At 32.4% G+C, this 12012-nt stretch overlaps 1 protein-coding gene across 3 annotated transcripts in view; it reads left to right on the top strand.

Annotated features, from left to right (window-relative positions):
* The window catches only part of LOC108903492 (glycoprotein-N-acetylgalactosamine 3-beta-galactosyltransferase 1), a 21484-nt gene extending 11984 nt beyond the window's left edge, over positions 1–9500 (top strand). For all 3 annotated transcript variants that reach the window (XM_018705704.2, XM_018705703.1, XM_023454816.1), the window contains 4 exons: positions 3653–3791; positions 6285–6444; positions 6549–6770; positions 9242–9500. In XM_018705704.2, coding sequence (XP_018561220.1) covers positions 3653–3791; positions 6285–6444; positions 6549–6770; positions 9242–9454 — 734 coding nt within the window. In that variant the 3' untranslated portion in view covers positions 9455–9500. The remainder of the gene's footprint in view (positions 1–3652; positions 3792–6284; positions 6445–6548; positions 6771–9241) is intronic.
* The last annotated feature ends 2512 nt before the right edge of the window (positions 9501–12012 follow it).

The raw sequence follows: 12012 nt of genomic DNA, 5'->3' as shown, positions 1-12012 counted from the left end.
TTTTTCTCCAATGCTTCATTCGTTTTTTCTGATATAAGTAATGAAGTGTCATCAGCATACATAACAAGGCCGTCATCATTAACATAATGTGGAAGATCATTAATATACAACAAAAATAAAATTGGCCCCAATATTGAACCCTGTGGTACCCCTGTGCCTATTTCTCTATATTCCGAATTTACTTTTCTCGTAGAACCCAAGTGGGAATAACTCAGACTAACATATTGAAATCTTTTTTTTAAATATGAAGACACCCAGTCATACGTTACTCCTCTTAAACCATAGTGAAACAGTTTTAACAACAACTTATTGTGGTCAACGCAGTCGAAAGCCCTGCTGAGATCGCAAAATATCCCAACAGGGCTCTCTCCTGCCTCCATACACTCGACAAGCCTTCCATATAGCGAAAATAAAGCTGTATTAGTTGACTTACCCGCACGAAATCCATGTTGTGTCTCTGTAAAAATCTCGTACTTATTGATAAATTTCAAGAGTCTGTCCTCAAAACAGTATTCGAATATTTTAGAGAAACATGATGGAATCGACACTGGTCTGTAATTCTCTATATTTCTATTATCACTTTTTTTGAAAATAGGTACAATTTTATTAATTTTAAGACTCTCTGGGAAAGATCCTGTAGAAATAGATAAGTTAATTAAATAACATAGAGGTTTTATAATTGAGGATAATACATATTTTAAAACAAACACTGGAATATCGTCGAAGCCCGAAGATTTTTTATTTTTTAACCTACTTGTTAATAACAACAGCAACTCATCACACGTATATGGTTGAATAAAAAATGAAGGATATTGTCGATTATGTTGTTGATACTTTGCAGAGTTTGTTACCGGAATTTTTTTAATTATCTCCTTAGGAGCATTTATAAAGTAATCATTAAAAAGCGATGCTACCTGAAATGGGTCAGAACATAAATCACCCACATTTGTTTGTATTTCAATATTTTTTCTGTAATTCGATTTTCCAGAGTATTCCGAGATTATGTTCCAGGCAGTACGCACTGGATTATCTGAAGAAGCTATTTTATTCTGATAAAACAACTTTTTAGTTTTTCTAACCAAACCTAAGTGAGCTTTTTTTGCATCCTTATATACCGCGGCAAAATCAGGATGACAATTTTTTAATTGATACAAGTCCTTCAGTTTTGTACTTGATTTTCGCACATCTTCGTTGACCCAGTTCTTGTTAAGATCGTTTTTATAAAATTTACGTAAAGGAAAATTTTTGTTATAATAATATAGAAATATATTTTGAAAATTTATATATGCATTATTCATATCGTTCATGCTATATACCTCCAACCACTCCTCAGTAAACAGGTCTAGTCCAAATTTATCCATATTCTTAAAGCTTCTTCGAAGAGAAGCATTAGTAACAGTAGTATTAGATGTATAATTTACTTGAAACAATACTGTTCTATGATCAGATATATCATTGTCAATTACGGTAATTACACTATTTTCTGTCAAATTAGTAAAAATATGATCAATAATGGTTGAGGTACCCTGAGTGACCCTGGTAGGCCACCTCACTACCGGCATCAAGTTAAAACCGCTCAACAAATCGACTAAACATTTAAAATCGTTCATACTTCTAGATTGTTTTGACGAATCCAAGTTAAAATCTCCTGTTAATACTATATTAATATGAGGGACAAATACAAAATTTAAAACGCCAAATATATTATTGAAAAATATTTCAATATCCCCACTGGGTGCCCTATAACAGTTTAAAATTATTGTTTTTGTGGTGCCTGTTTTCCATAATATCGCACATACTTCTAAATGCTTATCTATACAAAATTTATCAACATCAATCTTTCTAACATCTAAATTAGACCTAGCATAAACAGCAACACCTCCCTTTTCATATTCTTTTCTACAATAAAAAGTTATTAAGTCAAATTTATTAGTATGCTTATAAATAATAGAACTTTCGGTTGCATGCGTTTCAGATAAGCATAGAAAATTAATATTAACAAAATATTCAACATCAATTTCTATTAAGTCAATAGATTCTTGGTTAAGGCTTTGCACGTTTAACAGAAAAATATCGGGATTAAACTTCAGTCCACGGCACGAGTTTTTCTCCGTAATTGAAAAAACTTACTGATACATGCTCCCTCAGGCCACACCCCAGGATCCATGGCTGCCTTAAAATTATCTTCATAAAAAGTCACTTTAAATGATGAATATAGATGCGGATACTTTGCAGTCAGTGTTTCACATTGTACTTCAGGGAACTGGATCCTTAACAAATTTTGAAGATTAGCCGCAGTAGTATGCACGTCCAGTCTGTATACATGCAAAGCCACTAACTTTCGAACTCCTTTTATATCCGTTTCTTTATTGCTGCCAATAATTGTAGCATTACGTCTACTAGTCGCTCGATGTTTCACAGGTTTCCAATCATTCGAATCTTTAGTGGAAATTTCTTGATTAGGTATTAATTTTGATACGTCTAGAGAACCATCGGCATGCCGATTAATTGGTATCGACATACCCGAGTTAGGCGTTATGTCACTAGTGAGATTAATTATTTCCTTGCATTTTATCTCAGTTTGTACCTTCAGTAAATCAGCTGATATTTGTTTACTTTCAATAGTTGGAATATCATCCTTCCTTGTCTCCCTGTTCTGATAAGAAACAGTTTTATTTGCGGTAGGTTTTTGCACCTTTTTATTCTTCTCCTTATCCGGTTTTTGTTCGCGCGCCACTTCGTTATTCTGTGTTGTCAATATTGTATTTAAAATTTCAATATGCCCATTTAACACCTTTATTTTATCACGAAGTTCACTGATTAATAAATCTTTTTGTTGAATAATATATACGAATATCGGAGCATCCAGCTTCTTGTCCACACTGGCTATACTATCAACAGCATCAAAGAATGCCATGTCGATATCAGACTTAGTTGCAAGCTCACTATCACTATTATTGTCACAACATACTACCAGGTGTTTTTCACCGGTGTATTTAACACCAATCAGCTTTGCACAACTGGTATGAAACCAATTATCACATTTATTACATTTTACACCACTTGCTACTTTGGCTTTACAACGTTTACACAAAGAGACATTCAAACAACCATCTGGCTGATTCGCCATCTTATGTCTCACTTCTAAAGAACTTTCATATTTATTTTTTTTTTTACTTGAAAGTATAACCAATAATCCTTTAAATTTTAGTAAATAACAACGGTTTTCGTTTATCTTTACAGGGATATAAAACTTTATTAGAAATATTAAGTGGAAACTGGTAGCAGCAGTAATCAATTATTATGATTTATAATTTTTATCTCTTAATATTTTGGTGCGCTTTGGTTACTTATAATTGTCTGTTGTAAATAAAACTTTAAACTGGACCGATTGTCTACAGGGCGTTTCATGATGATAATTATTGATACCTATTTTTTGAATCTAAATTTTGTTTTTTTTTTTTTATATATGTATTTAAAAGAGATAAACCAATAATATTTTACATTTCCGATATCTTTAAAGGCTATTTTAAAGATAGTCGTGAAACACAAACTATTATTTTACATTTTGACATTTAATGGTATCTGCTGTCTTATGTTATCGTACTTTGTAGGGTTTGAGAAATAGTGCTTATAAAATATATGTTTACAGATCCCGACCTGCCCGCTATAGCATTACCTGTAGGAGAAGGAAGGAATAATTTGTGGGGTAAAACAAAATTAGCATTCAAATACGTTTACGAAAACTACTACGATCAGGCGGACTGGTTCATGAAAGCGGATGACGACACGTAAGTGAAGTATTTGTAGTAGATTTTTTTTTGTGTAATTTTGAATGAGGGTTTATATGAAGGCTACATTTAACTTATAAAAGCAAATACCGTACATTTGTTTTTCCAAATTCCGTCGGGAAAACTGATTTTTTATCTTTTTTTCCTAACTTTCATACCCCGCCGCTGGACAGGTAGTGTGAAATGGCGTCCAAAGTTCGCAAAAACCAATTTTTTTATTAAAAAAAACTAAACATTTTAGAATAAAATGTTTTAGAGAAAAGTTGTAGAACTTTTTATAACAAAAATTTTGAGCCCAACCCGATGTCAATTGATAAACAAATGTATCAGTTATTGTAAAAAAATGGCTAAAAATCGCATTCTTTAAAACTTCTATATCTTTAAAACGAGAAAAGATACGAAACTTGAAGAATATGTAGTCCCTGGCAAGTAAAATAAATGCGTTTTAGTAAAATTGCAAAATATTTGAGTTTTTGCAAAAATTGAGTTTTCGAAAAATTTTTTTTTTTTCAAGTTTCAGTAAATCGTACAGTAATGCACTTACGTGACCCATCTTGGGCTTAAAATTTTCTCTAAGAGTTGTACTTTCCTGTGCAAATTGTGCGCGCATTGCAAAATATTATAACTGGAAATATGCGAAAAATCTATCGAAACTTTCACTTCTTTTTTGGGTCGAAAAATGTAGATCTTTTTCTTGAAATTTAATCGGAATGGCATTATTGACATTTGAAAGCTAACATTGTTTCACGAATTTAAAAAAAATGTTATCCTACGATCAACAGGGGTCGAGAATTTTTTTTTAATTGCTACGACTTCATTTAGTTCTGACATGTAGTCATATAAAAGTTGTAAAGCATACAATTTTACATAAAAATGACCTCTTGACTTTTTCTTGTATTATTAAAATTAACAGAGTTAGGGAGGCTATAAGTTAAGGGAAGACTTCAGAAATTTAAAAAAATTATAAGCAGAAAAATGAATGAATTTTGTAATATTTTTTTCGATCTACTCTAAAAAATGTAACCTTTCTTTTCAGAGAAATAGATAAATTTTTTAATTTTTAATAAGAAAGTTAGTAGTAAAGTAACAATTTCAAATTTGTTGTTCACCCCCTTAAACAGAGATTTTAACGAAAACCTCGAAACAGGTTAATTTAATTTTGTCAATTTGCTTACATAAATCATATTTTTAATTTTTTTTGAGTAAATATAATTTTTTTATAAATAAAAAATATAGTTTTTCTGAAATAAAAATAAGGGTAGCAACCCCCAAACACGGAATCACTTGCGAAATATTTGTTTTTGTTTTTGTTTTGTTTCCATTTTGTTTAATTTCAAAATATTGATTAGAACCCCAGAAATTTTGAAAAAACTGTTTTGGGGGGGGCGAACTTTGAGGGTGTATTTCACCCCGTAAATATGTTTTCCGCCGATAAAAAAATACGTCTCTTTACATTTTTTAGAGTAGATTGAAAAAAAAATTATTCGTTTTCCTGCTTGTTATGATTTTTTTAAATTTCTGAAATCTTTCCTTAACTTCTAGCCTCCTAACTCTGTTAATTTTAATAGTACAAGAAAAAGTGAAGATGCCATTTTTATGTAGAATTGTATGCTTTACAACTTTTATAAGAAACTTTTTTTTCTAGCTCTTGCTCCTTTTGAGTTATCTTGAAAAACTCCTTTGTTTTATCTTTTTTCACCCTTGGCCGGGGGTTGAACAAAAAATTACTGTCACTTATTGTTATAATATACCTCAAACTAACTCATATCAAAAATTCAGTCAAGTTGACCAAAATTTCGATTTAAAGGCTTATTTAATTGGACTATTTGCAATAGTTAATGATTAAGAGGCCACAAAACAATGAACAGGTATCCACAAAACACAATAGAGAGAGGTAAATACTACGGATAGTAAGCGTAAACGTAAATGTAAAATTAATGAATTTGAAACTGGCTTAGCGCGATAGCACATCTATCCCTACTGGTTTATCTATATGGTGTCCTATAAGTAATGGTATATGGAGCATGGAGCAACAGCGGATTCTACACCAACTAAATTTACCTCAGTCCAAAAGTTAACACTTAAAAAGTTGCAGGGTGTCAAAGTGAAAAATTTGTCTCTAATATTTTTAAATAACCTTTACAAAATTAGAAAATTTAAGATATATCACAAATTTTAGGAATCGGAGGTTCTTTGAGGCGACGGACGAATTGAAATACGATCACAATTTTGTTATTATTTTGTAAGCGAGCGCCACGTGCGACACAGTGCATGTCTTTAAAATGTCATAACTGTTTTGCTCCTCAGTATATCTGCCTCTTTGATAAAAAAAATAATAATTCCAAATCAGTATGCAATAAAAGTAGCAAACAAAATACTTTTTACACACGAATAGGTACACTCGCCTTTGCACGAAATAAGGCCTTACAATATAACAATTTTTTATAAGGCATTTCTTCCATGCGTGTTCAATGCAACACCACGTTGTTCCAGATACGTCATAGTGGAGAACCTGAGGTACATGCTCCTACCCAACTCCCCCGAAGACCCCATATACTTCGGCTGCAAATTCAAACCCTTCACGAATCAAGGGTATATGAGCGGAGGGGCGGGTTACGTCCTCAGTCGCGAGGCTTTGAAAAGGTTCGTCGAGGTATGATTAAAAATTGAATTGATAAATTTGCTTGTTTGGATTGGACTGTTTTGGATTGGAACAGGAACTCTAGGAACAGAGCTATTAATTGTGCATGATTACAGACAGGCCTAGGCGATCCAAAGCGCTGTAGACGGGACAACGGAGGCTCAGAAGACGTCGAAATGGGAAAATGTCTGGAGAAATTGGAGGTCGTCGCGGGTGATTCGAGGGACCCCGAGGGAAGGGGGAGGTTCTTCCCCTTCACCCCAGACCACCACCTGATTCCCGGCCACGTGGACAAGAGCTTCTGGTATTGGAAATACATTTACTACGACGAGAAACAGGTGATTCTAATTTTTCAATATCGGTAACAATTTTAAAATATAACGAGTGTTCAAATAAAAACGTGGTCGAAGTTGGCTCTGACACATTGGACGTAGGGAGTAGCTTATACCGACCAACTTAACCTCATTTCTCAACGAGCTGTATAGCAGCTGTCAATTTCAATAACGTTAATGACTATATAACTTTATTTTAAAGAATAATCGTGATAACAATAACAAACAATTAAAGGAGCTGCGGAAAGTGTCCCCCTCCTTGTTATAACAATAAATTAAAGCAGCTGCTGAAAGTGTCCCCCTCCTTGTTCCAAGCACTTTTCACACCTGTTCCTCAAAGAATTAAAGACATTTTCTAAGATGCTCGGGGTATTGTTAATTTCACGAATCTTGTCTATAAGTCGAGCCTGCAGATGGTTTAAATCAGGAATAGGCAGTTCAAAAATAGTGTTTTTAAGGTAAGGCCACAAAAAGAAATCACACGGCGTAATATCACATGACCTCGGTGGAAATTCATGTTCAGCATTGAGACTTATTAGTCGATTTTGGAAAACTTCCCTCAACATATTCATCGTCTCGCCTGCCGTATGTGCCCTTGCGCCATCTTGTTGAAAGTAAAAGTTTGTAATTTCGTTTTCTTCCAGCTGGTTAACAAAAGGAGCGATAATTTCTTCTCTATACCTTTGCGCAGTAAGAGTACCATTAAAAAAAATAGGTCCATAAATCCTCCTTCGATTGAGAGCACACCAAACTCCAATTTTTTGAGCGTGTAGAGGGCCCTCGACAAAAAAGTTATCTGGTTTTTCAGAAGACCACATTCTCATATTCTGTGAGTTTACGTAACCACTTAAATGAAACCAGGCTTCATCAGAAAAAAAGGTGATATTATGAAGTTCACCGTAGTTGTTTAAAAACCATTCACAAAATACAGCCCGTCGCGGAAAATCAACTTCATGAAGTTCTTGCTGACAAGTTAAACGATAGGAGAACAAACGCAAATCTTTTTTTAACACTGTGTGGCAGGTACCGACTGATACTCCCACCATTTGTGATAAAACACGTACAGAAGTTCTTGGCGCATTTTCCATTATTTGTTGGACATTTTCTTTTAATTCTTCAGTCCGCTTTTTAGGTCGGCCGCTTCCTTCTTTTCTTGTTACACTGCCCGTTTCACGAAAAACATTAACACAACGCTGAACTGCACTTTGAAAAATTTTGTACTCAACAACGCCGGGAAATTGATTTTGAAATTCTATGAAACATTCCTCAATAGAATACTTCCATATTCCATCAATCTTGCGTCCATTTCTAAAGTAGGACTCTATGATAAACACTTTTTGTTCTTGAGAAAACACCATTTTAAACGCTTTTTAAAACGAAAATATTCAAATTGATAGCGGCGATATAGCGCTTTGACAGATGACGTTTAAGTTCATTTGCTATACGCTACGCCCTATGTAATGGGGTACTCGTCGTGTCGTAATACCATAAGAAACACAGCTGTTGTTGGGTTTTTGCACTAATTTATTTTAATATATTACACTAGCTTATACGTAGATATTTAAGTTACAATGGAGTAGAGAATGATGACTTGGTTGACTTGGTAATGTTGCGTTTATATAGACTAACTCATTGATTGACTGACTGACTAAAAACTGAGAACTAACTGTCGGAACTTCTCTCGTCCTACTGGTTTTAAGCTCTGGCTTTGTTTAATATTTGATAACTTTGATAAGCAGCTTCCTGAAAGTGCTTATTGATGAATGTACAATAATAATTAATATGTTTACAGTCTGAGTACATAGGAGAAGAGGATGTTTGCGGAACTATTCTAATTTGAGTAAATAATTATTAGGACTTACAGATAGTATACAAATAATATGTTTGTGCGGACGTGACTTAATGTAATTGTTTAAGATATGATTTTATCTAACATTATACTAATTATTACGTTTTTTCTTATTCTAAAATACAATAATAAAATAAAATATGACTTACAATTCTAAATTAATAATAAATGTTTTATATTTCTATTATACAGTTAGAATACATTACACCTACGTCCAAATTTTCAGAACCAACTTGACCACGTTTTTATTTGAACGCTCGTTATTTCACGTTCCTATGAAGGTTGGTTCAGATTTCTTTAATTTAAAAAGTCAATGGGCAAGACAGGAAGGCTAAATTGACGACATAGCAACCAAGCCTGGAAACTCATTATTGATTGATTGTTGACAGTTTCTTTAAATTAAGTTTCACTACTGCTCCATATTTCATCGAAACAAACATCAGACATTTAAAATATCAATCATAGAAGAAATATTCCAGAACAGAACGATTGAACTTCAAACAGATCATGTCTTTTACAAACCGTCTTCCCTTGAAGTAGTCCTTTAATGAAGACTCGCAAATTTACTATAATTTTTCTTAATTGAATTGAAATTTTTGTAAAATACTTCCCAATTATTAATTTTCAGGGCATGGAGTGTTGTTCGGACAACGCTGTGTCCTTCCACTACATCAAACCTGAAGTGATGTACATGCTGGAGTATCTGATTTACCACCTTCGACCGTTCGGAATAGCCTACAATCCAAAATTACCTGGATATCACATAGGTAGGATGATAGAGAGCGATTTGGACGAGAAAACGGACGTAAACGGAAATCAGGACGAAGACGACGTTTCATGAATTTAGGTTTTAATGCCAAAAGGCTTTTAATATATTATTTATTGACTGAACTTGTTTTATTTCCAATTTCGAATTGTAAAAACAGAGGACTATTCAAGAATTTTAATTCTGAATGTTATAGTTTTATATGTTCTAATTAAACAGTATATCCATGTCCAGAAAATGAAAAAATATGAAAAGAGTAAAATACCTTTTTGTAAAACTGTCAGTAAAAATGACATTTTGAATTAATTGATAAGTGAACTAAAAATTGTCTTTTATAATTAAATGTTGTGTCGAAAACGTGTTAAAAGTTTTTTTACACTAGTGTTAAAAATACTTATAGTAATGTGCATTCTTCTCAAGGTAATAGAAAGCTGTATTGATAAATTCAGAAAAAAAATATTATTTAGAAACAGTAATACATATTTATTCGGACAGTTATAAATTATTTATTTAGAAACATTAATATTACAACCCGAACAGTTACTTATGTTCCTTGAGAAGTAATTGCGAAGGTATTCAGTTTAACTGCACTACTATCGTCGACGTCGCCTGATGACGCTGATGTCAAGGTTCTCTAAAGCAATTGCAGCATTAGAAGAGGTACTGGTACTGGGAAGAATTCTCTCAGCAATCTCATTTTTATTTGTGATAGAATCCTCGATGTAGCCTTCAGCAACTACTGAAGAATTTTGAAAAATATGCCAAAAAGTTATTTAAAAAAAAATTCGTACACCAAACGGATTTAATTTTTAGAAAAACGTAATAAATGTAAAAAAAAATCTATATTAAAACATTATTCGAACACTCCTGCATCAACAGCCCATAAATAATTTGCAAGGGATTCGCATATAAAGGAAATAAAATAATCTTTAACGAACAAAGTTGGTATTTAATCTAAACCTGTAGTAAATTTCGGTTTAAATATTTTTTAAACTTCTTTAAATATGTCAGCAGTTCCAGCTTTTTCAGAATTCAACAGACATTTATGACCAATTAACTTTGCTATTTATCGTTTCTTTAACTGACAAAGAATATGTCTTTGAGCCGTTCGACTCTAGAAAACAATAAATATTCTAGTGTCAACGACAGGTTGGATGGGTCGCTCCTTTTGTTAGTAAAGCACTTTCTTGAGATAAACCATGTGTTCGATTCCCATTATATTCTGATTCGTAACTCGGGTAGACAAATGTAAGTGCTGGACCGTCACAGACGTATCAGTCATACGAATCAGATTTAACGTTCAGTGGAATCAGGAAATTGGAAATTGGTGATATTTTGGGCGGTCCGGTCGGTCAAATTGTGGATGTAGTGAAAGTGGTGCATGTTATATTTTTGGAATATACCAGTCCCTGAAAATGTTTTGGCTATTTTCTGTAAGTGGTTTTAGTACCTACGTTGTACACTGTGGTGCATGATTTCTTGGAAACAATTATCAATAAATAGATAGTGAACTATAATGAAATTTATTACAGTTCTAGTATCTATAAATTGTATTATAAATATTAAAAACACAGTTATTGCTGTTCACGATGAGATTTTTTATATTGAACATAGTTTTCCACGGATAAAAGGTATTCTTAAGGGATATCGCTAGCAGCACACGTTCTCAAGAAAAAACGAGTTTAATTTCATACCGTATCTACGGAATGAGTAGGTAAATAAGAAATGTAGGTACTTAATTGTTTAATGTATTTATCAAACATTATATTTTGGTAACTAAAATAATGAAGGAAATTGTATTAAAACAATTAATTAAAAAAAAATAATTAAAAAAAATTAAATAATTATAAATAAAAATTTTCAAAACGACGATCAAATATCCGCCAAAACTAAGAACAAGAAGAGTAAGGAGTAGAAGAAAATCCATGATATTTTCACTGTACTGGAGGGTAAACTAACATTGTCTAAATCACTCATTTTATTAAATTATAACGAATATTCACTAATTCAGCAAATAAATAAATAAAATAAGACCTTTGTGGACAATTTTAAAAGCTTACGCTATGTAAAATTTATACAGAAATAAAAAATACGTATTGTTTATGAAGAAAATACGGATATAGCTGTAATAGGTTTGTTTGCTACATTTTCAGTCATAAATAATTCCAATAATAATAGTGATATAATAATTATAAAGGCACTAGTCGTCTTCATGTTCTTGAAATTACTTTGTCACATTGTCCATAAATAACAAACAAATTCAAATAATTCTCATTAGTATAATTTAAACGATTTTTATTTAAATTTTCGGCAAAACTGTTACAGACATACCGATAATTTGACAACTAACTTGATAAATGCCAACTTATTTTAATTGTTTTTGGAATGTTTCTGGTCATGGCCAATTTGATAATAGGTCTGATGCGAGAAAAACTGTCAAAAATATATAAAATTGCAAATACCTCTAAAAGTACAACGCCAACCCTAACAATGCTTACATGGCTTGAAAGGAAATTTCAATCAGCATACGACAAAGTAAATACAGGGTTTTCCAATTCAGTTAACAAAGTTATAGCTGTTTGAAGTTATCAAAATGTAACAGCGAAAATGAACCACCTAGTATTAAATGTTTT

The sequence above is a fragment of the Anoplophora glabripennis genome, unplaced genomic scaffold, assembly GCF_000390285.2.
Source record: "Anoplophora glabripennis isolate ALB-LARVAE unplaced genomic scaffold, Agla_2.0 scaffold82, whole genome shotgun sequence".
In the NCBI taxonomy this organism is placed as follows: Eukaryota; Metazoa; Arthropoda; class Insecta; order Coleoptera; family Cerambycidae; genus Anoplophora; species Anoplophora glabripennis.
This window is presented reverse-complemented; position numbering and strand designations above follow the sequence as displayed.